At 36.3% G+C, this 26,523-nt stretch overlaps 1 protein-coding gene across 1 annotated transcript in view; it reads right to left on the bottom strand.

Moving 5' to 3' along the window:
* The window catches only part of FREM2 (FRAS1 related extracellular matrix 2), a 164,465-nt gene that overhangs the window by 62,513 nt on the left and 75,429 nt on the right, over positions 1-26,523 (bottom strand). Inside the window, 2 exon segments of the mRNA XM_033105058.1 lie at positions 19,047-19,298; positions 20,745-20,870. Of these exon segments, the coding sequence (XP_032960949.1) occupies positions 19,047-19,298; positions 20,745-20,870 (378 nt within the window).

The raw sequence follows: 26,523 nt of genomic DNA on the forward strand, positions 1-26,523 counted from the left end.
CATTATATTTGTAATTTTTTCGTTGACTTTTTAATTCTAATATCATAAAAGGAGATATTATTTACTTAGTATTAGATTTTATGAAGTACATGTTTCTAGCAACAGATCACAGAGCATTGTCTGGACTTACTAAATAAATAATCACAGCTCTGTAAGTTCACTGTAGTATTTTATAGACTGGCTTCTTTTTATATCATGGAGCATGCAAGTCAAGATTTTAAAGTATTCTGCTGTCAGCCAGGTTGTAGCTTTTGGTTTATCGTCATTTTCTTTGTGCTTTATGATTTCAATAAAAGGATACACTAGACCTCTGCTGCTGGCAAATAATTATTAGGAATTTCTGATGCTAACAATAACATTTATTAAGAGATCTTTTCTAATCATTCAACCTCTTATGTATTTTATTTTTATTGTAGTACCTCTTTTAATAATTTTAAGCTTACAAAATATGAAATCTAGTATCCAAGAAGTTGCTTCTCAGACATATGTGATTTTTAGCACTAAAATGGAATTCATCTGTGACTGAGATCTTGAGATTCCTGTAAATGTTTAGTGATCTGCTTTCAAGGTTTTTTTTAAAAACTTTTATTTATTTTAAGTGTGTTTTTCTAGGACCCATCAGCTCTAAGTCAAGTAGTTGTTTCAATCTAGTTGTGGAAGGCACAGCTCACAGTGGCCCATGTGGGGATCAAACCGGCAACCTTGGTGTTAAGAGTACCGCGCTCTAACCAACTGACCTAACCGGACATCCCTGCTTTCAGGGTTTTAGTGATAATACATCAACAATATTTATCCTTTGACATCTACAAGATGGTATTACACGTCCAGCATTTATTCTCTCCTGTGTGGAAGAGATGAGAGTCAGGCAGATAGAGTTACCAGGAAAAAGACAAAACAAATACAAGATGGCATTTATCCATAAGGACTTGGCAAGAGAGCCCAAACCCAATCCTTCAGACAGGCAGTCCCTTCCACTGGGCAGTTGGCTAAATGATGTGGGAAAAGCAACGCTGTTCTTTGTCCAACTGAAGTACCAGACTGCAGCAATATGCTCTCCTAAAATCCTTAAGGAATTATGACTGGTGAAAGGAACACCAACTTAGCCTAATATTTGTAACTGTTGACATTTTAATTACTGTAGGATCCTTATGTGCTGCATGCACATATAGGTGTATAACTTGTTTCATCTTATAAAGTTCTCTATTAGGAACCCAACACTATCTTTGAGTATCACAGTGTAGAATCAGAAGGATCCTGTGGGTATTACATCTACACACTGCAGTATAATATGAGGTGGGCAGCGGAGGGGTTAGTGCCATGGATTCTGTAGTCAGCCAAGCTAAACGCTTACCAGCTATTTGACCTTGAACAAGTTACCTAACCATTCACAGATGAGGAAACTGAGGCCGAATACAACCTTGCTCACAGTTTGTGTGTCTGTGTATTAGAAATAATTCAAGTAAACATCTTACTACACTTAAGAAGGTGCTCATATTAGTTATTACATGGTATATATGATATGTATGAAGGCCTGAAAAATAAAGACATCAATTAATTTAATACTGTGAACAGTATGGTCCTATTTAATATCACAGTCTTAATATCTTTGAGCCCTCCTAGCAGACTACATGCCTGCAAATGTACACTCCACAAATTTGAGAACTTATTTCTGGGTGACCTGGCCCAGGTCCTGGCATAGTTCCCTGTGATCACTTTCTTGTGGGCATAAGATCATTCTTCAATGTAAATTATACAAAATGGTTATTTGTTCTCATAAAGAACTCTGGAGCCTTTGCCTTTTCTGGTAATGGTGGTGAATGTTGTCATGCGACCAGCCGGAGAGTCAAGTGGCTGCTTGCCAAGCACGCCTGTGTGCAGCGGAACAAAGCTCTTAATGCCTCTCCTTCTGTGAGCAGCGCATTGTATCAGCTGTTTCAAAAAGACCAGGGGAGTTCACAACAGCACAGCCGCAGGTCCTTTAGACCTACTGACCACAACAGGTTCAGTCAAATGTATTCCCGTTGCTAATGAACCCACTTCAGCAGCCTGGGACCCCTGCTCATGGGCCTCATTTTAATATGTGCCCCTAACCCCAGCCCCTTGTGGAGCTGCTGTCTGCTGCCAGCTGGCCTGCTGGACTCTGAATCCAGCCAGGTCCAGAATTAAGTAGAGAAGACTGGGGATTGGGATCTTGTGGGTGCTCCCAAAGGCCAGGCCTAGGAAGTCGCACTTCTCTGGACAATTCTAATCATATTTAGTGAATACTAACATTCACAAATGCTTTTTTTCTCCCTACCCTTTCCCACTTGAGTTTGCTAAAAATGAATTGATCTTGTAATTTTGCAACCCCTCTCTTGAAACCACTACAATTTAAAAAATGATGTGAAGTGACTATTATAAAATAGTTTAAATTTAACTGAAAGGATGCACAAAATGAGGGGACTGAACCCCACTGTTTTAGTTTTTAGTCATTTTTAGAACGAGGCAACATGTAAAACCAGTTTGTTTAAAGGGCCTAATGGTGTACTTACTGTTTGAAAACTCTATTAATGTAGTTAATTTTGCACATTTCTACAATATTTCTATTATATAATAAGTGATACTTAATTACTATTTGCAACTAACAGCCAAAATAATCTCTACATAAATACTTAGTAGAAATACATTTTAGTAACCCTCTTTATTCCACTTTACATATTTGATTTATTATAAATATATGCGAAGTTCTACTGCACAGTAATTTACTCTTTTTATCCTCTTCTCTTCTAGTTCTCACATGTCCTTCTGATTTCAGTTATCACCATCAGGTGTGTAACATCTGATGCAACACAGATCTCTAACTCAAGCTTAGTCAGTTCCACATTTATAGAGGCCTGTCACCCAGTTCCACTTGCAAATCCTCTAGGGAGCTTGAACTTAGCATGTTTAAACAGAATTTCTCATCTTCTTCCAACTTCCTTTCCCTAGACTGGCTCTCTCTCTTAACCTGCTATAATAAATAGCACTTCCATTCTTTGAACCTACTGAGCACAAAATGTTTTTGCTACACATTTTTCAAATTCTCCTCCTCCATCCTGCCTATATGAGGTCCAAGTCATAGCAAGCTTTTCTCAGCAGGGGATCCTTTCCTTTGCAGCCTCACTGTCCTCACCCTGTATTTCCTCTTCCCTTTTTGGTTCCAATTCAGTTCACTTACATTGCTGTCTAATTAATAACCTCCAAATACCACTCTGATTATTTTACTCTCTTGTTCAAAAACTTGGGGGTGCTCCCTGTCAAACAAATTCAGAACTTCTTGTCTCATTCAATGGCATCTGCAATGTGCTTCAAACCTATTTCTCCAGACTGTACTGTCAATGATTCCTACCTTTGTTTTGTTTAGCTAGTGTGTACAGTGCTTTCATACAGATCATGTTTTTTGGTCCTCACAGAAATTCTGTAAGATAAGAAATTCAAATAATAACATGCTCATGTTTCAAATGAGGAGAACAAGCCCGAGAAGAAAAGTGGATTGGTCAAGATTCCTTGACGAGAAAGTAGCAAAAGTGTACCTACAGCCCAGGTCTACTGACACCCAATCCAAAAAAGGCTGGACACTAAGCTTTCTTAGAAAAGGCAACCTGGCCAAACTGGTTTGCCCACTGCTCCCAAAAGCCTTTCTCTCTCTCATGCTTTCACTTGTGCAATCTTGGAATACTTTGCCTTAGTCCCCATTCATATAAATCCTTTCCATCTGTTAAAGCCTGTATGTGTTCCTCTTCTGACTCACAGAGTGTTCACACGACTGCTTTTAAGCAAACTATCCTCATCTCATTTTTACCATTTCAAATTATTACTGAAATAAATTATTTTCATTTAACCTTTTGTGTACGTAGTTTTTCTTTTGAATACATTTTAAGCACTGTGAGATTCTGGACTACGTGTCAAATGCCTTTGTTGGTCCCCACCTGTTACACTTAGTGGGTGCAGAACAAATATTTGCTGTGTTGTGTGTGTGGTATGTGAGATTAGATTTGTTTAGTGGCCAGGTATTTCATATATACTGTTTTACTTTATTTTATTTTTTGTTTTTAAAGTGTGTAATATCTACATCATTATATCTCATATCCTTCCCATGAGGAAAAACCGGTATAAAGTTTATTATTCAGGGTACTCTTGCACTGCCTCCCAAAGTCGACTCACTAAGCATTCACGGGCTTTCACTGAAACCTTAGCATCATCAACTATATTAATAGTCTGTTAGTGGCTACAACGCTTTAATATTTTGAACAGTTAGGAATTCATTTTTCCATTTATTGATTTTTAATATTGGTCTAACTCAAGCATACTACATACGAAATGTAACTTTGTTTTGTCCATTTGTTAGTGTCATTGAATTTGGCCATTCCTTACAATGACAGGTCTGGCATTACTTAATTGGAGTTTACACTAATGCAAATACCTAACAGTATACAAGAACAAACAGGACGGTGCCCAGGTCTTTCAGCTCAGCACAAATGAATAAAACACATTTCACCCACACACCATACCAGGATGTATTTTTCTAGCACTAGAAATGTTTTCTTCTCTGGTACTCCTGCTGTTGAGAAAGCTTTTCTGATATCAAAAGCTTTTGAATGGCACTGAATTGAGTTTCATTTACCACAGGGCTCAACATGTTGCCTTTTTATGCTTCTGGCTCATATTTAGAATGGTAATTTTTCTAGGGTGGTCAAGGAGGCCAGCTACTTTAGCTAAAACCCCTGTGGGTTGTCACACAAAAGCAGAAAATGGATTCAGCTTGAATGTTCCTTAATTAACTTCCAAAGACTGACAGCCAAGATTAGTGAAATATTGTTAGCACTGACTTAATATTCTTCCTAATGAACGGATGCTGTAGTATTAAATTGTACCCTTTACTTACTGAAGTACTGGGGACTAAAGACATTGATATAGGATGTTTAGGTTATTTGCACAAAATACAGCATTATTCTCACATCAGTGTGTTGCTTATATTAAGTCTCTTATAAACACGGTAAAGATTCTTAAAGATGCAATGCAGATTTTATCAGGACATATATTTCTGTATTTCAAGCCCCTGCTCTCTTCTCATACTGCTAAGAGTTAGTCAGCACAGAGAAAACCTTTGGTTCCCTCCTGAGATTTTCTGACATTTGCCCCTAAGATAAATCACTTGCAGTCCCCGTCATGGTCCTCCACTCTGTAGGCCCATAAAAGTTCACCTTGTAATTTCACTGAGGAATAACCTAGCTTTGGAAAAATAATTAACTTTTCAAAATTCAGATTTTTCTTTTACATACTTATAAAGGATTTATTTCTTTTTAGTCAGGGAACAGTTGGTTGGTTGATTTGTCATTTGGTACACCCATCATCACAGAAATGAACACAACAGAGCAAAGAGTGTTGGAAAGTCGTGCGAGTTATTTCATCCACATAGTGTAACAGGCTTGAACATTTTACCTGCTCCAATTGAACACATTTTAGTGACTGAAAAATTGGTTACCCTCAGAAACAACACTCCCCTTCAACCAATATTAACCTGTACTTATATCATTCTTTTCTAGATTCTGTGACAATCACTTTCCTTCAGTTATGTCATTAGGTATTACTTATATTTTAATCCCCTTGATTAGTTTCAGGCTTCATTATAGCCTAATGATGAAGCACATTAAATCTGAGTTAAATCAATCTAAATTTTAGACATACCTCCAATACTGTACATCTGTGTAATCTTAAGCAATTTTCTTAGCCTAAGTCTAGTTTTTCCATCTATCAAATGGAGGGGATAATTACCTATTTCATAGAGTTGTTTTGAGGTTTGACTGGGTAATTCATGTAAAGAGCTTAGCACATAGTAAGGGCTCAAAACTCTTAGTATTATATCTGAATTGTTGAACAAAAATGAGATTTGACTTTCTCCCCATTAAATTGGGCATTCTTTCTTCTTTCCGTGATGAACTAGTGAAAGTCTACACAGATAGTCCTGTATGGCTAGTAGATTGTTTCATTTATAAACTATGTACATGATAGGCAAAACACCATCACAAGATGTCAACTTCTAAGATGAAAAAAATGTTTGTAAAATTACTACTGCATTTTAGTCACAGAAAGTGAGGTTTAGAAACATTAGTAAAACTTGACCAAAAAGCTAGTAAGACATGAAGTATTCCAACAAACATGATCACAAAGCAAATTCCTCTAAAATAAGCTTTGGGTTTATCTTTCCTATTTATTCAAAAAATATGTAAAATACTTGTATGTTGAAAAAAAAAATCCCCCAAATTCACTGGTTAAAAGCTTTCAATAAGCAAGAGGAATTAAGATAATGACCTAGCTTTTAACATGCTAGATATTACAGATTTAAGAATGTTTTACAGAATTTAGACACTGAAACATTTTTAATCCTTAGATTCGTTTTTAGCACTTTCTTTGTTGGGATTATTCTACCATTCTGCTGACAATTTTTGTCTTCACCATTTCCCATTTTCTGCTTAGCATTCATGAAATGCAGTCTTTTTTTTTTTTTAATATGAGAATCGTGTAAAATCCATCCATATTATAAATCACCTGAGAGACATTTTCGCATGTCTTCTAAACAATCTTATCTCCTCCTATATCTTTTATTATTGTCAATAGAGAAAACATGTTAACTTCCGTCATTAATGCAGAACTGTGTCCTAATCTCCAGACCTGTATTTCCACTCACCTACTAGATGTCCACCACTCTGAAATCATGTAGGCTCTTCAAAACTAACATATCCTAAATGAACTAGTTGTTTTGTCCCTGCGCAAATTCTACTCCTGCTCTCCCAATCTCAGTGAACTGTCTTAGCTAGAACTAAGGCATAACCCTTTAGTCTTTCTTATCCTCTATCCTTTCATGTCCAATCAATTACCCCGTCATGCCCATTCTAACTCAGCACTGTCTCTTCATCCCCATACAACCACCCTGTTCAGGCTGCTGTCACCTATCACCTGTATTCCTCTAACAGCCTCTTGATTATCTTAATGTGTTCTCTACATTTTAGCCAGAGTAGAGTGATATTTACAAAATGCAAATCAGATTTTGTCATTCCCTGTTTTTATTTCAATAATAAAACACAACCTTCTTACATGGCCATGTGGTCCTATAAGATTGACTCCTTGCCTATCTCTCCAAACTCCTCTTTGTTATTCACACTTTAAGCTCTAAATTTTTGCTATACCCAAGTGTTCACTTCCCTGGATGCATCACATGTTTCAGGCTGTGCACCTGTGAGCTTCTCCTGCTAGAAACACACTTTCCTTCTCTATTCTCTGGGCTACTGTAATATTGTCTTCAAATATCAGATAGGAAATCATGTTTATTTTTAAGAAGCTCTTCCTGTACCTGGGTTGGGCAAGATATTCTTTCTGTAACAGAGTACTTAGCACATTTATTTTATGCTTGCCTGTTTACTTATCTGTGTACCCCCAAAGTCTGAGAAATCCATGAGTTTAGAGATTGTGGTTTTCTTGTTTGCTGCTGCGCCTAACAGTAGGCTGGTACAAAGGTGCTCAATTCAGTTTTCAAATAGATGTGTTAATGAGTGAATATTGGATTCTCAAAAAATGTTTGCTGAACAAATGAATAAATGTTTGTTAAAATGCCACATAACATTTTATGCCACATTCCATCTCTTGATTTACTGTACCAGGGAATCTTTAAAGTGGCAAATTTCTTCATCCAAAGTGAAATTTGTGCTTGTACATACATTATTAAGTTAAAGATTTTACATTGTGAATTTATTTACAATAGAGGACACCACTGTATTTGTTTTTAGTTACTCAATGTATTTTCTGGTGAGTTCTTCTGTTTGGGAGTGTGTTCAATGTGCATTTGCCGTGTTTTTTCATTATAATGAAAGCTTTCTGAGGGCAGGGATTATTATTTGCTTTGTTTTATGTTACCCTTAGAAACCTTGTGGTGCTTCCCACAATTGTGGACATTAGTGGGATCTGAGTGATAAAAAAATAAAGAAATAAAGATTCCAAAGTGTTTTGCCTTCATGCTTACATTAACTGCTTACAGAAGCAAATACTCACCTGAGAGACATTTTGATTCATGGAAGAAAGGGAAAGACATTTTTGTCTCCATGTTTCTCTTTGTACTATTTGTGTGAAGTATATAATGGACGTATTTAAGTTACTTTCAATAGACAAACAAAAAAAGATCCACTGTTAAATGATAAAAATTAAGGTCAGCGATAGTATGTTCAGAAGTAGATAAAGTATGTGGGGAAGGAAAGATATTATTTGGCTGAAGCACACTCTCTCACTTAAAGATTCTTTCTGGCATTGAAATTCAGCACGTGGTAAGGATAGAGATAAGCCAGATAAAACAAATATGGTGTTTTTGTTGTCTGTGTCTTTTATACTTTTGCATTTATTCTTCATGCATGTGTAGTTTCATGGATAGTGGCCAAGGTAAGGAATGGGTAAATAGTCAAGATAACAAAGAAGACAAGCTGAAACTAGAAAATTCACATGTAGGAATTAAGGTGCTTAATGGAAGTCTCACTTGACTCTTCACCTATCCTGTCCTAGGTCCTTTTCAGCTTAGACACTAAAAAAGCATACAGGTCATGGGAGAGGTTTTCATATGCTTTATGTTAAAATATATATTTGTATATGTGCTGTTAGGGAAATACTGAAACCGTTTTTATTCACTGGTTTCATGCTTAAGTTACTGCCTTTTCTCCTTTATTTATCTCAGTCACTAGCAATAAATAATGATAAATGAGAAGTAAGTTTTTTCAGACAGTACCCTATTTTCTTTACCTTGTCAAATGTTCCTGTCGTTTTCATATGGGAACTTGGTTTACAATGGTACATTTCTGTGCCCTTTAATACCTTGGCTATGAGACACTGTCTATGTGAAGAATGCATCATATAAAACAATTAAATTGAAATAATTAAAATAAGACTTAAAATAACCTTTTTTTGCTTGACTTGGCTATCTACCAATATAATAAAAGAAATACCAAGGTTTGCTCAGTAATTAAATCATTGTGCCAAAGAGGTTATGTCCAGAAATTAAAGCTCTTAGCAATTTATCTCTCTCTCTCTCTCTCTCTCTCTCTCTCTCTCTCTCTCTCTCTCTCTCTCTCACACACACACACACACACACACACGAAGTGTGGATGACTTGAACTCTTAGTCCAAATGGCAATCTAGTAGTATAAAGAGTAGTCCATATGCACCACTACAGAGAACAGGCTAGGCACATGACATTTTCACTCAATAAAAGTTTTTCTAATGAATTACAAGAGCAATATTGTGAAGTGGATATAGGGTTTCCAGGCAGGAATTCCTGCCCATTCTCCGGAATTTTTTCGCTTTCTCGTTCCTGAATCCCAAGATATAAACTATTTCTGTTCTCCACGATGAATCGTTTCCACAAAGTGACGGCCAATACTACCAACCACCTGGGTTCAAGGAGCCGATTTTCCCGATTTCCCCACCAACTTTTCTCAGAATTCAAGAATGGAAAAGCAAAATAAAATTCCCGAGAATGGGCGAGAATTCTGCTCGGAAACCCTAAGTGGATACTTAAAAATGTTCCCATTACAAACGTTTTAAATACTACATTTTTAATATAAATAATATAAATATTTTAATGTATATTTTATATAATGAAAAGAATACCTCCAAGGAGACAGAATAAAAGAAATAAAAATCAGAGCATTGAGCAAATTAGTTAATATTGTAGCTAATTTGAGAGGGTTACATTTTATTGCCCATATGGGGAGAGGAGACATAAAGTAGGGATTTGGAATTGAGACCTCAAGCATTAAGCCTGGATATGAGAAGTAAGAATAAAATCCATCCTCTAATAGAGCTTGTTATTTTTGGTTAGATTCTGGATGGAGAAAAAAGCTTTTATTGGCCTATTTAATACATAGATGTGGGGATCTAATCGACACTATATATTTGGTAGTGCAACTCCTCAAATCAAAAGAAAATTAACATAAAAATTGGTCATGGAAAATGTAAATGTAAAATTGATCTGACGGTTTAATCTATGAACCAAGATTGTACAGGTTTCCCACATATAAATTTTCATTGAAAATGAATTCATAACCCAAAATTACTATATGTAAAAAAATATTATCATATACCATGAGCTAGAAGCAGCAGAAACAATATACAGGAAATTTGAACCTTTTAAGTTCTTCAATAATAAAATGGAGAAATACATATAACATAAAAAGAGAAATACATATAAAGAAAACATAAGGCATGACAGAAAAAGACAAATATGAAAAAAGAACTACACCGAGAACTTCTCAAAATGAAAGAACAGTTATTGATATTTAAAAAAATTTCAATGAATAAATTAAGTAGCAAATTAGACATTCATATAGAGAAAATTAGCCAATTGGAAAATGGATCTGACTGAAGAACGGAAATACATAAATGAAGTAGAAAATGAAAGTAATAGATATGACCTAAAGGAAAACCAGAACCAAAAAGCTTCCAAAAAATACACCCTAATAAAATAAAATACACAAACTTCTGGAAAGATAGATTGAGAGAAAAAAGAGAGGGAGAGAGAGAGAGAGAGAGAGAGAGAGAGAGAGAGAGAGAGAGAGAGAGAGAGAGAAGAGAAGAGAAGAGAAGAGAAGAGAAGAGAAGAGAAGAGAGGGAAGAGAGAAGAGAGAATAAGTAAGCATTATAGGAAATAAAAAGGAGACAAATACAGGTATGAGGAAGGCTTAAAAAATCGTCACAGAATATTCCAACAAACTTATGCCATTAATTTGAAAGTGCAGATGATATGAACAATTTCCTTAGGAAAAAGTAACTTACTAAAACTGACTTAAGAAGAAATAGAAAACTTAAATATACCAAACCATTAAAAAAATTAAAACAGTAGGCCAAAATCTAATTAAATATATATAGGTAGTTTACCAAACCTATGATAACTAACCATCACAATCTTATTTAAAGTTTCCAATGTGTGTGTGGGGGTGTAAACAAGGAAAACAGTATTTCAACCCACTTAATGGGGCTATTGCAAACTTGATCCTAAAACCAGACAAAAAATTTAAAGTCCCATCACATGTATATAGATGCAAAAATACTAAATAAAGTATTGTTATTTAATACTTAGTATTTTCATTTAATCTAACAATTGATAAAAATATGTCATGAACGAGTAAGTTTATTCAAGCATGTAAGAATGGCTTACTTCTAGTAAATCTAAAAATGCCAGCCATTGCTTTAACAGAGTGAAGGAAAAATACTATGATACAATCAATAGATGCAAAAAAAACAACAACAACAAAAAAAATTAAGGGGATAAAATTTAACATTTATTTATAATAAAAGCTCTTTCAAACTAGGTGTTTCCCTAACCTGATAAAATGTTACTAGAATCCTGTAGCACACATCATTTCAAATCATGCAACATTATAAATATTTCCTTTTAAGTCAGGAAAAAAGACAAGGATGCCTATTCTACTACTTTTGTTCAACATTACACTGAAAATCCTATATACCACAGTAACAGAAAGGAAAGAAATAAAATCATGCTGAGAATTGTCAAGGAAGAAACAAACTGTGATGAGTGAATCAAAATACACTTGCGCTTTAGGTGTAGGTTTTAGGCACTGTAGGTCAATATTGTCAATTTTATAAAGGAGTGTCACCTGGTATATTAGTCATCATTGATTTCTCACATATCGGACTATCTCACTGAAGAAGTACTACAAATCATCATTTAGCCAGTGGGGTTGTCTCTGAAATACTTTACCCAAAAGAACTTCATGGGGAGGCAGCAGTAGATAAGGTAAACAAGTAAGCCACACTAAAGTTATTTCTTATTGAAAGGAATACCAAGCTGGATAACTACAACTTAAACCTAAGGCTGGAGAAAATCAAGCCTTAAGGTGAGTTTGTGCCACCTACTGTGTTACATGGTCCAGGTAATAATTCCTTCTCATAGGTCATAGTAATCTCACAGCTGAGCTTCTAAAGATTTACAATGGATTAAAGACTTAAATGTAAGACCTGAAACCATAAAATTCCTAGAAGAAAACATGCAGTAAACTCTCTGATATTGTTCTTCGTAAATTTTTTTTTTTTTTGTAATATCTCCTTGGGTAAGAAAAACAAAGGAAAAATAACCAAATGGGATTACATCAAACTAAAAAGTTTTGCACAGTATAGGACACCATCAACAAAACAAAAAGACACCCTACTGAAAGGGAGAAGATATTGACCAATAATACATCTGGTGGGGTAATATTCAAAAAATATAAGGAACTCATACAACTTAATACCAAAAAGACAAACAGTTCAATTAAAAAATGGGCATAGGACCTGAACAGACATTTTTTCAAAGAGGACATACAGATGGCAATGGAAATATGAAAAGATGCTCAACTTTGCTAAGCATCAAGGAAATGCAAATTAAAACCACAACGAGACACCACCTCATACCTGTCAGAATGGCTATTATCAAGAAATCAACAAGTAACAGTGTTAGTGAGGATGTGGAGAAAAGAGAATCCATTTGCACTATTTGTGGGATTGTAAATTGGTGCAGCCATTATGGAAAACAATATGGAGACTCCTCAATAAATTAAAAACAGAACTACCTCATGACGTAGCAATTCCACTTCTGGGTATTTACCCGAAGAAATCTAAAACACAAATTTGAAAAGATATGTGCATCCCTATATTCACTGCAGCATTATGTGCAAAGCCAAGATATGGAGGCAGCCTAAGAGTTCATTGGTAAACAATTATATAAAGAAGATATATAGGGCCGGGCCAGTGGCTCAGGGGGTTGGAGCTCCATGCCCCTAACTCCGAAGGCTGCCGGTTCGATTCCCACATGGGCCAGTAGGCTCTCAACCACAAGGTTGCCAGTTCAATGGCTCGAGTCCCGCAAGGGATAGTGGGCTCTGCCCCCTGAAACTAAGATTGAACACCGCACCTTGAGCTGAGTTGCTGCTGAGCTCCCGAATGGCTCAGCTGGTTGGACATGCAGGTCTCAACCACAAGGTTGCCAGTTCGATTCCTCGACTCCCGCAAGGGATGGTGGGCTGCGCCCCCTGCAACTAGTAATGGCAACTGGACCGGGAGCTGAGCTGCGCCCTCCACAACTAAGACTGAAAGGACAACAACTTGAAGCTGAAGGGCACCCTCCACAACTAAGATTGAAAGGATAACAACTTGACTTGGAAAAAAGTCCTGGAAGTACACACTGTTCCCCAATAAAGTCCTGTTCCCCTTCCCCAATAAAATCTTTAAAAAAAAAAAAAAAGACCAATTAAAAAATGGGCAGAGGACTTGAAGAGACATTTTTCTGAAAAGGACATACAGATGGCAAACAGACATATGAAGAAATGCTCAACCTCGCTAACCATCAGAGAAATGCAAATAAAAACCACAATGAGATACCACCTCACCCCAGTCAGAATGGCTATCATCAATAAATCAACAAACAACAAGTGCTGGCGCGGATGTGGAGAAAAGGGAACGCTTGTGCACTGTTGGTGGGATTGCAGACTGGTGCAGCCTCTATGGAAAACAGTATGGAGGTATCTCAAAATTCTGAAAATGGAACTACCTTATGATCCAGTAATTCCACTCCTAGGTATCTATCCGGAGAAATCCAGAACTTCAATTCAAAAATCTCTATGCACTCCTATGTTTATTGCAGCACTATACACAATAGCTAAGACATGGAAACAACCAAAATGCCCATCGGTAGATGACTGGATTAAGAAACTGTGGTACATTTATACAATGGAGTATTATGCAGCCATAAGGAAGAAAGAAATCTTACCATTTGCAACAACATGGATGGATCTAGAGAACATTATGTTAAGTGAAATAAGTCAGACAGAGAAAGATAAGTTCCATATGATCTCACTTATTTGCGGATTCTAAAGAAAAGAATAAGTGAATGAACTAATCAGAAACTGTTTGGGAGACAATGAGGAAAAACTGAGGGTTGCTAGATGGGCGGGGGGAGTGGGGGGTGGGGGGGAGGGTGAGGGGATTGGAGGGCAGTCGGTGACCACAGGATGGCCACGGGGTTTGAAAATTAATCTGGGGAACGTAATTTGGTGGTTACCAGAGCGTAAGGGGGTTGGGGGGTGGGGGATGAGGGTGAGGGGGATCAAATGTACGGTGATGGAAGGGGAGCTGACTCTGGGTGGTGAACACACAGTGTGATTTATGGATGATGTGATACAGAATTGCACAACTGAAATCTATGTAATTCTACTAACAATTGTCACCCCAATAAATTAAAAAATAAATAAAAAAAAAAAGATATATATATATATATATATATATATATATATATATATATACACAGTGGACTATTACTCAGCTATAAAGCTATAAAAAAGAATGAAATCTTATCACTTGTAACAACATGGATGGACCTAGAGGGTATTATGGTAAGTAAAATAAGTAAGACAGAGAAAGACAAATACCATATGATTTCACTTATATATGGAATATAAAAAAACAAAATAAATGAACCACAAAATAGAAAACTCATAGATACAGAGAACACAGTGATGGTTGCCAGGTTTGAGGGGTTCTAGGGAGTTAGGTGATAAAGGTGATAAGAACAAAAAGTACAAATTGACAGTTACAAAATAGTCACAGGATATACAATACAGCATTGGGAATACAGTCAATAATATTGTAATAACTAAGCATGGTGTCAGAGAGGTACTAGACTTACCAGGGGCATCACTTTGTAAGTTATATAAATGTTTAACCACTATGTTGTACACCTGAAACTAATATAATATTGACTGTCAACTGTAATTGAAAAATAAAAAAATAATTATAAATAAATAAATAAATACATAATTTAGAAAATGTGTAGAGGACCCGAGTAGATATATCTCCAAGGAAGACAGACAGATGGCCAATAGACTTATGAACAGGTGCTCAACATCAGTAATCATCTGGGAAATGCAAATTAATAACTCAGTGAGATATTACCTCACATCTGTCAGAATGGCTATCATCACTAAATCAATAAATGACAAGTGTTTGTGAGGGTGTGGAGAAAAGGGAAACTTTGTGCACTATTGGTGTGATTGTAAATTGGTGCAGCCACTATGGAAAACAGTATGGAAGTTCTTCAGTAAATTAAAAATGGAACTACCAGCAATTCACATTTGTGTATTTATCCCAACCAATTCAAAACATTAATTTGAAAAGATACATGCACCCCTATGTTCATTGCAGCATTATTTAAAATAGGGAAGATATGGAAGCGACCTAAGTGTCTATCAATAGAAAAATGGATAAGGAAGAAGGAGTTCATATATTCAATAGAATATTACTCAGTCATAAAAAGGAATGAAATTTTGCCACAACATAGATGGACCTACAAGTTATTATGCTAAGTGAAACAAGTCAGACAGAGAAAGACAAATACTATATGGTTTCACCTATATGCAAAATTAAAAAAACAAAATAAACAAACAAAATAAAACCAAACTCATAGATACAAAGAACATTTTGATGGTTGCCAGGTGGGAGGCGGTTGGGTGAAATAGGGAAAAGGATTAAGACGTACAAATTTGCAGTTATAAAAACAGTCACGGAGATGTCATGTACAGCATAGGGAATATTATAACAACTATATATGGTGTTGAATGGGTACCAGAGTTATTGGGGTAATTATTTCATAAGTTACATAAATGTCTAATCACTATGTTGTATACCTGAAACTAATATACCGTGTGTCACCTGTAAATGAAAAATAGTAAGTAAACTTAAAGAAAAAAAGAATTATATCCCATTTACAATTGTATCAAAAAGAATGAAATATCTAGAAATAAATTTAACCAAGGAAGTGAAAGACCTATACACTGAAATTATAAGGCATTGACAAAAGAAACCAAAGAAGACACAAATAAATGGAAAGTTATTCTATGGTCATGGATAGAAAGAATTAATATTGTTAAAGAGTCCATACTACTCAATTAAATCTATAGATTCAATGCAATCCCTATCAAAATTCTCATGGCATTTTTCACAGCAATAGAACAAACTATCCTAAAATTTGTATCATACCACAAAAGATCCCAAGTATTCAAATCAATCTTGAGAAAGAAGAACAAATCAGTGCCTGATTTCAAACTATATTGGAAAGCTAGTGTAACCAACACAGTATGGTACTGGCATAAAATAACAGACACAAAGACCAATGGGTTGGAATAGAGAACCCAGGAATAAACCCACACATGTATTATCAATTAACTTATAGCAAAGTAGCCAAGAATATACAATGGAAAATGAACACTTTCTTCAATAAATGTTGTTGGGAAAACTGGAGAGCCACATGCAAAAGAATAAAACTGGATGAGTGTCTTACACGATACACAAGAATTGACTCAAAACGAATTAAAGACTTGAATGTAAGACCTTAAACTATAAAACTCCTAGAAGAAACATAGATAGTAAGCTCTCTGACATGGGTCTTGGCAATGATTTTTTTGGATCTGACTCCAAGAGCAAAGGCAACAAAAGCAAAAATAAACAAGTGGAACTACATCAAATTAAAAAGCTTCTGTTCAGCAAAGGAAACCATCAACAAAATGAAAAGGCAACCTATGGAATGGAAGAAAATCTTTGCAAATCATATAACTGATAAGAAGTTAATATCCAAAATATATAAAAAACTCACATAACTCCATAGCAAAAGAACTCAAGCAATCTGATTAAAAAATGGGCAGGTCTGAACAGATATTTTCCAAAGAAGACATACAAACAGCCAAAAGGAACATAAAATAATGCTCAAAATCACTAATCATCAGGGAAATGCAAAGCAAAACAACAATGAGATATCACCTCACACCTGTTAGGATGGCTATTATCAAAGACAAGAAATAAATGTTGGCAAAGATGTAGAGAAAAGGGAATCCTCGTGCACTGTTGATGGGAATGTAAATTGGTGCAGCCACCATGGAAAACAGCATGGAAGTTCTTCAGAAAATAAATATTGGATCTACCATATGATCCAGCAATTCTACTTCTGGGTATTTATTTAAAGAAAACAAAACTAATCCGAAAAGATATAGGTCCCTATATGCACTGCAGCACTATTTACAACAGCAAGATATGGAAGCAACATATGTTCATAGATGGATGCATGGATAAAAAAAGTGTGTCATACATATACAATGGAATATTATTTAGCCAAAAAATAATATGAAATGTTGCTATTTGTGACAACATAGATGGATCTTGAAGGCATTATGCTAAGTCAAAAAGACAGGGAAAGGCAAATACTACATGATGTCACTTGTATATGGAATCTAAACAACAACAACAAAAACCAAGTTCACAGATACAGAGAAGAGATTTGTGGTTTCCAGAGGCAGGAGATGGGGGTTGGGTAAAATGGGTGAGGCAGGTTAAAAGGTACAAACTTCCAGTTATAACATAAATAAGTCATGGGGATGTAATACACAGCATGGTGATTATAGTTAATACTACTGTTTTGCATATTTGAAAGTTGCTAATAGTTGCCAATAATATTTAATAGTTTCTAAATCTTAAAAGTCCTCTTCACAAGAAAAAAGAATTTTTTTTGAACTATGTATGGTGATGGATGTTAACTAGACTTATTGTGGTGATCATTTTCTAATATGTACAAATATTGAATCACTGTGTTGTACACCTGAATCTAATATAATGCTATATGTCAATTATACCTTAATAAAAACATATTTTTCTGTACTTCTATTTTTTTCTCATATGCATCACACAGCAATCCATATGGGAAAAAGTTCTGCCAACAAAACAAACTGAAATAAAGTAATCATCAATTCTATTTTATACTTGAAAATTAAATCTATCCTTATTTTTCTATCTTTCTATATTAATAGAAATGGGGGGAGGGAGGGAGAGAGAGAGAGAGAGAGAGAGAGAGAGAGAGAGAGAGAGAGAGAGAAAGAGAGAGAGAGAAAGAAAGCAGATATTAATTTAGGGTGGGCTATTAGTTCTGTTTTAGCTGACAGAATACTGGCTTCCTTGCTAAGAGCAATTGAATTTAAACAAAATTTCTGTATCTATTTAAATGTAAAATAGAATTGTTTATTAAACTAAAAACCTAAAGAAACATTTAAATATATTAGAGTTGCTCATACACGTAGGCTATTATCTAAGTTTAAGGTAAAAACTTCCTGAGTTTTAAGATTATTTCAGATTAAAGTCTTTTGACTCTTATTTAGCTTCTCTCTGAACCAAAAGACTCATCCTACCATTTTCTTCCTCTTTCATCTACCATGAGGAAAAATTCAAGAGGAAAAGAAAAATATTCAAGTACTAGGGGTCCTATTTCTCATTTTACTGCTCTCACTTTTCTCACCAGATTACTTATAATCTTTCTTCTTCTTCTATCTTTCCTCAGAAGAAAGAGCAAATGTTTCTCAAACTGAGAAGATTAAGACCCCTTTGCTCCTTTTTCTATTCAGAGGAGGGATTACCTTGTGGAAGTTTTGTTTCCCTCAGAAAAAGTAGTCTAGGACACTCCCTCCTTTTTTGGGGGCACAGTGATGCCTGTTGGACTTAATTTTCCATATATTTATTACCTTTCTAGTTATTCATTTAACAGGCTTGTCTGATGGGTTTCTTTGCAAAATGAATTCAGACACTGAGATTAAAGTTACAAAACATAAACTTTTCAAAGCAAAGCAAAACTATTGAAAAGGAGATTAAATTTATTTAAAAATTGCTTCAATTTTTCACCATGAAATTTTGAAAGTTTAATCACCTAATGGTAAATGGCACGGTAAAAGTAACTGCACAGAGCAAAAAACACACCGTGGGATTTCTGCCCTTTAAAAATATTACATCAAGAAAGACAAACTGATTGATGCAGCCAACTTGAAACTTAATCACACCATAAAATCAAGCATAAAATAAATGCGCATGTGGTATTCTTTTACACTCCCATTTTTCTGTGTAGAAGGCTATGCCTGATGTTGGTCTGCCTGCTAGGAGGAATAATTTTTAGGCAAAATAGTACTTACCATCATCCTTGTCAGGGACGATTGTAACCTGAGCCGTTGGGAACTCTGACCCAATTCTCCCACCCATGGGCATGCTCAGAAGGACGTGGAATGTTTCTTCCTCTTCATACAAGGAGTCATCAATAATAACGATCCGACACATTTTCTCACGCTCATCTTTGTCAAAGCGGACAACACTGGTGTGGTCCTCGGGCCTGGATATGTAATCGGAATAGGACAGCACTGATGTCGGCACAGTTCCGCTTGCCGTTCCTGGCGGCAGAGAAAAATCCAAAAGATATTTATTTATGTAGAACGCATTACAAGGGTGTTTCCAGACACAATTATTTTCACATGCAGCACTCTAATGGTCAATTAATATCTAGGAACACCCCTGGAAATTGCAATAGCGCCTGATACTGCTCTAGCATCCTGAGTCAACTTCATAATGGTCTCAAATATATGACAAATACTATCTTTCAAGTGTTTTCTCCTCTATTTCCTTTTAGAACAACACAGTATTACAAAATAATAACTCCTACTATTCAAATGCTTACTGTGTGCAGTAAAGTGTCAAACGTTTCACATACATTGCCTCATTAATTCTCTTAACCACTGCATTGGGTTTAATGCAATTGGTAACTGAGGTTTACAGAAGTTAAACCACTTGATCTGACATCGAGAGCTGAAGGCCCATCCTGAAGACTGCAATTTTTTTTTTTTAAAGATTTTATTGGGGAAGGGGAACAGGACTTTATTGGGGAACAGTGTGTACTTCCAGGACTTTTTTCCAAGTCAAGTTGTTGTCCTTTCAATCTTAGTTATGGAGAGTGCCATTCAGCTTCAAGTTGTCCTTTCAGTCTTAGTTGTGGAGTACGCAGCTCAGCTCTAGGTCCAGTTGCCGTTTCTAGTTGCAGGGAGCACAGCCCACCATCCCTTGCGGGAGTCGAACCTTGTGGTTGAGAGCCCACTGGCCCATGTGGGAATTGAACCGGCAGCCTTTGGAGTTAGGAGCATGGAGCTCTAACAGCCTAAGCCACCGGGACGGCCCCTGAAGTCTGCAATTTTAATCACTAGTGTCTACTATCCTTCAATTCATATACATTAATGGAAATTTTGAACATTGTCCACTCAGATACCAACAGCCAATATGATTTTTTCTTTTGCATTCTTAGAAAATCTACCTGTTTTCCAGAAAGGTGTTTAGGATATTAATGAATATTATGTATTAATTTTAATTTTGTATTACCTAAAACTCGCCTTTCAGAGGATGCTTACCCATGAGCAAAATAAATATTTTGAAATTTGATTGAAATGAATTTCAAACTAGTTTGAAATTAGTTTCTTCGTTAGGTATGCATTTCTTTACCTCTTTTGGTTTCATTTTATTTTTTAACAATTACTCCCACTTGAGCAGGCTTGGTTAGGGAAGCGGGGGGCCTTCAATTTCTTATAATCCAGAAAGCGTTGAATATTAGAGTAAGCAACCAAATGAATCAGAAATGTTTTTTGTAAGTGGCAGCAGAGTCCTTCCAGGTCCTCTTAGAGGAGTCCTCAAAGGTACAATAGTGAAGGAAGACTTCCGGATAAGTACATTGCTTTTCCTTATGAAAACTGTAATAATAGGCATATTTGTACCTCTCGTGGCATGATGTCATGTCTCAGTCATGTTAAAGAGGCTTACGTATATTTTGGGGGACGCTTTAGTTTAGTTCATACCTTGTTGTGTGTAACAGATCACCATCAACTCTTGGCTCACGTCTCCACTTCTTCTGATGGGAATGAACAGTTCACCGACGTCTTCTTCAATGGAGTATTCAGACTGGGGAATAAATACAGTTGATTCTACGGAGAAAACACAGTCACAGCCACTGTTATTTTTGTCTGAGCTTTTCATCTCTGAAACAATCCAATACAAAGTAAAATTGCTCTAATGATTGATCTCCCACCCTGCATATTCTTCTAGAATAACACAGTGTGAGGGGAAGGAGGGAGGAGAGGCGGAGAAGGAGGTAAAAAGCTTGCAGGCTCTAAGCCAGTGAATTCTTAACTTGGAAATAAAACCCAACATTGCTTTTATCTCTAGGAATTGCTTTCTTCTCAATTAATAAGTGCTGCCGACACTTATTTAAATCCAACTTTGTTCTCTTGGCACAAATCAACACCTTTCAGTCAAGTAGTCAAAGTTTAGAGGTGGAAGAGACCTCAGAAGTCATTTTTGTCCCACCTCATATTTTGCAGATGAGGAAACTCGGACTCATAGAGTTGAACGTATGTGTCAAGGGCTCTTCCTAGGAAGTTAGGATTAAAACTTAGATCCTGTAATGTCTCCTATATTTGTTCTTTTTACCCCAAATGTGTTCCTTTTGAATGATTAATGATTAAAAAATGTTCAACATGTGTTTTGTTTTGTTTGTTATTTTTCAAATAGCAGTTCCTTTAGAATTCATAAATCTATTTATCAGCCGTTAGGAACAAGTTTGTGGTTTCCTTCTCCCCCTAGAGGAATAATAACACGTAGTATACAACATTATATTTATATAACTTTCAATGATTCATTTTTAAGGTATTTTAAAGGTATACTAAGTAATAAAAATGGCATAAATTGCTGAAAAAACACTGTTCGATGTAAAACTATATTTAGTTCAATAAAACACCTAGTTCAGTAGTTTGCCATGATAACCCCCAAGCAGATATTTTGGTATTTGCCAGGGAGTGTTTCACTGAAAGTCTCATATACACACAGAAAACGCTTTATGGTTATTTTTAAAATGGGAAGAAGCCACACTGCTTCTGATGATTATGAAAGACCACTGGAACAGCAGACACAGACCCTCGAGGGCCCTGTCCCACCCTTCTCCACCCTGCCTTGTGCCCTGGAGCTGACAAATGCGAACCACATCAAAAGTTTCCTTTGTGTTCTGGCTTCTGATTGGGTCAGCAGAGTGAGGTCTGCACTGACTCCCCTGGTTCCCCTGGAGGCTCCCGAGTTGGCTGCATCCCTCAAGTAAAGGACACAGTGCCCGCTGGATACCCTAGCTCACTCTCTGGGTGAGATAACTTCTCCTTTCCTTATCCCTCTGGTCTAGAGGTGGTAATGGTGTCCACTCTAGCTATCCTTGGGGCACTTTACTATGCCTGGAGGGTTCCCAACCCTTACCCTCACCTTTATAAATAGTATGTTTTAAAATTCTTTTTAAATTATTCATTTGGAGTGTAACATTTGTTTTCTTCTGGGACTCTGACTGATACACCAATTTAAAAAACAGCACCATTAAAAAAAAATTCCATGAATATAAGATTTTACAACTAATTATTAATTTATCAAACACTGATTGGGTAACTTCTACTTGCCAGACAGGGATATGGAAGTAAACAAAATCCCTGGTCTCATGGAATTTTCATACTAGTTGGGGGTGGGGAGGAGGAAAAAAATAAACAAATATATAGTAAAGCATATGGTAAGTCAGGAGGTGACAAATAATATGAAGAAAATAGAGTGTGCTGAGTAAGAGAAGGGAAGGCTGGGGCAGGACATGTACCATGAGTGGTCTGTGTTATATAGGAAAGGCACGGAAGTCACATTTGAGCCGAGACTGAGATGCTCTATGTGAGTAACTCAGAGAAGAGAATTCCAGGCAAAGAGATGAACGAGTGAAAGGGGCCTCAGGCCAGGTTGAGCCAGGTGTGTACAGGGAACAGGCAGGAGGCCAATGTGGTTTGAGTAAATTGGACAAGGAGAAGAGGGTAGGACATTGGAACAGAGAAGTGGTGACGGGGTGGGTGGTAGGCAGATCACCTGGAGCTTTCAGAACCATTGGAAGGACTTTGTATTTTACTTTGAGAAAGATATTGTGGAAATAAGGACCACCCAATGGGATTAAAAGAAGCAAAAGATATTTATTCAGTTTGTTATAGTAAGGGAATCAGCCACCATTACTCGTATTTGGCAGAGACTCAAAGGCAGATGGAAAAGTGAGAAAGCTTTGAGTGGAATAAAGGGAAAGCTTCACATGTGTCCTGAGAGCAGGCTCTTGGCACGGGGAAGCTGCAGGTGAACTAACTAGAAGCAGAGCATCCTGTGTGATTGGTTAGGAAAGGAGATTTGGCTTTCTCTGGTTGGTCTTAAGTTGAAAGTAGGGACAAAAATGAAGGAATCTGTCAGTTACTGATCAAGTCCTCCAATTTGGGGCCTATTGCTACAAAAGTTGGCTGTAGGTTGTGGGTCAGAGTTGTATTTTAATATGTGGTCTGTCCTTTCTATATCCAGTCTCTCAATATGAAAGCATGATAAGGCTTTGAACATGGGGGTTCTATAATCTGACATATGTTAAGAACATTATTTTTGGCTGTTGTGAGACAGACATTAGGGTCCAGGAGTTGAAGCAAACGGTCTAGATAGGAGGCTTTACAACTATCCAGGGAAGATATCAGACAATACTGGACCCGTGGAGGTGGTACAATACAGCTGTTTGCAGGACATAAAAAGGAAGAGCTTTCTGATGGATCAGATGTGGTACATGAGAGAAGAGAAGAATCAAGGATGACTTCAAGTTTGGTTGTCTTGACCAACTGGAAAGATAAAATTGCTGTATACAAAGGTGAGAAAAACTGTGGAGAATCAAATTTAGAGCTGGAAATCAGAAGTTCATTTGATTTTGGACATATTAAAATTGAAGTGTCTTTTAGATATCCAAGCTGAGATGTCAAATTAGGTGGCTATATAGCCCTGGATTTCAATGCAGAGGTGCCAATTGGAAATGTAAGTTTGGGAGTCCCTGGTATGTTGATGGTATGCAAAGCCATGAGTCAGAATAAAATCACATAGGGAGGGATTATAGATAAAGAAGACAATGGATCTAGGCACTAACCAGGGCATTTGGAGGTCAGGGCAATAAAGAAAACTGAGCAAAGGTGGCTTAAGAGGGTTCCAGTGACGAAGACAACCAAGGGAATATGGGCACTGGAGTCAAGTACAAAAAGTGTTTCAAGAAAAAGGGAGTGATGAGCTGTTTCAAAGGCTGCTGACAAGTCAAGTAAATTGAGAACCAAAAATTGGTTGTTAGCTTTAGCAAAGAGAAGTCACCAGTTATCTTCACCAGAATTGTTAAAGTGGAGTAGAGGGAACAAAAGCCTGATGGACTAGGAGGAGAGAAACTGGAAGACAAGAGGCACGGACACTTCTTTCTGGAAGTTTTGCTTTAAATGGGAACAGAGTGGTATCTAGAAAAATATCTTCTCTTATTTGTTTTTAAGATGAGTTTTAGTAAGGGTAAAAATGACTCCTACTATTTTGAAGTAGGATTTTACCAAATATAAAATTTCAACATAGAAATTATCATAAAACCTCAGTATAAAAATTTACACAAAGGGCCATAAAATATTCAGGTCAAGTATTCCAAGAGTTTCAGAGTTTCTTTTCACTAACTTATGGAAATTAACTCTGGTATCACTTTGGGGTTGACAGTCCTCAGGTCATTTACTGAATGGCATAGGTACAAAATATTACAGAATGTTTCATTTCTTTGTTAAAGTTTCTCGTGAACTGAATGTTTGTAATTCATATGTTGAAGCCCTAACCCGCAATGTCATGGTATTTGGAGGTGTGGCCTTTGGGAGGTAATAAGGTTGAGATGAGGTCGTAAGATAAGGCCCTCATTATAGGATTAGTGTCCTTTGTAAGAAAAGGAAGAGAGATCTCTCTTTCTCCAAGCACACTCACTGAAGAAAAGCCTTGTGAGAATACAGCAAGAAGGCGGCTGACTATAAGCCAGGAAAAGGACTCTCACCAACAGCTCGATCTTGGACTTCCAGCATCCAGAAATGTGGGAAATAAATGTCTGTCCCAGTGTGTAGTCTTTTGTTCTAGCAGCCCAAGCTGATCAAGACAGAATTGATCATACATAATATTTATTTTATACTGCTAACCTATACTGCCCTTTTTTTTTCCTTTCAAATACGTTATTCAGAAAAGTCAAATGTAAGGGATTTTAATTTAATACCTTGGATACCTGAGTTTTGGTTCCTCCTACATCCTATGACCCATGCATTTTTTATTCAATAACCAGGACTTCTTGCTAGTGCCAGTAGGTTTCAATTATGAATAAAGAAGAAAGCTGGGTGTCCAGAGCTTGCCCTTCGCTCTGGAATCCACTCCTACACTTGATAGAGAGTCAACAGGCCCAGCACCAAGTTTAGGTCTTCTGTTGACTTAACTTCTGGCAGAAATGTGTGGTCTGTGGGGAAAAAACTAGAAAAGGAGAGATGAGAAAGGTTCCCCTGGGAGACTTTCCAGTTAACATTATTTTTCAACTTCACGTTATACATACAACAGAAGTTTATATGCAGACTGCCTCAAGTAAGCATAGATTTTAAGTATAAAGTCCCCAAAAGTGGCATTCTTGTATTATCCTTGAAAATTACTAGCTAATACATGTGGGATTCTTACTATTTGCTATAAGCCCTATTCTAAACACTCTGCATATATCAGCTTGTTTTATCTTTACAACAACCATTTCAGGTAAGAACTGTTATCACTGTCATTTTACCTCTGAGGACATGAGGTACACAAAGGTTAAGTAATCAGTCGAAGGTTAGACTGGTATGTGGTGGTGCTGGGATTTGAACCGGAGAAGTCTGTCTTAGAGCCCAACCTCAAAGCCATGATGCTCTACTCCTAAAAGAAGAACACTCATGGTAGAAGGGAGCATCACTCATGCCAGAGAAAAATAAAAGGCTAAACTGTGGTTATAAAGAGAGATCTAAAGTGCAGCTGAAACAGAGAGATGGCAGGCACAGAAGAAGCAGAAAAAAGGATTTGCGAATTCTTTTAAGGATCCAGTGTGTTTATAAGAATTGCATATATATAGATTATCTATACACACAATTTACACATATAAAATTATAAAAGTACTATATAAAAGTATATCATATGTATAATATGCATATTAATAAAATTATAAAACTGTTATGCAAAAATATATATACATAATATACATATTAATATTTATACAAATATAATACCTGTATGATATAATATAAAAGGATAGATTTTGTCAAATCCCATTAGCACATTAGATTGAAACTGCAACAGTTTCTGGGAAGGTGTTCACTGAAAGACAAAGCAAGGCCTAAAGTATGGAAATACCATGTTTCCCCAAAAATAAGACCTAGCCGGGCCATCAGCTCTAATGCGTCTTTTGGAGCAAAAACTAATATAAGACCCAGATTGGTCTGATGACCATGCTTTACAGCTATAGAGTTCGAAACTAAACAAGCTTTGACACTCAATGTAGTTGAAGCTCTTGCTTACTGTTTTTAAATGATTTACTTCTTTATCATCAGTTGCAGTCAACTATCATTTCATTAAGACCAGATTGGTCTTATATTAGTATAAGACTGGGTCTTATATAATATGATATAATATAGTATAATATAGTATAGTATAATATAATGTAATATAATATAATACCAGGTCTTATATAATATAATACAATCT

The sequence above is a fragment of the Rhinolophus ferrumequinum genome, chromosome 4 (assembly GCF_004115265.2).
Source record: "Rhinolophus ferrumequinum isolate MPI-CBG mRhiFer1 chromosome 4, mRhiFer1_v1.p, whole genome shotgun sequence".
Lineage (NCBI taxonomy): Eukaryota > Metazoa > Chordata > Mammalia > Chiroptera > Rhinolophidae > Rhinolophus > Rhinolophus ferrumequinum.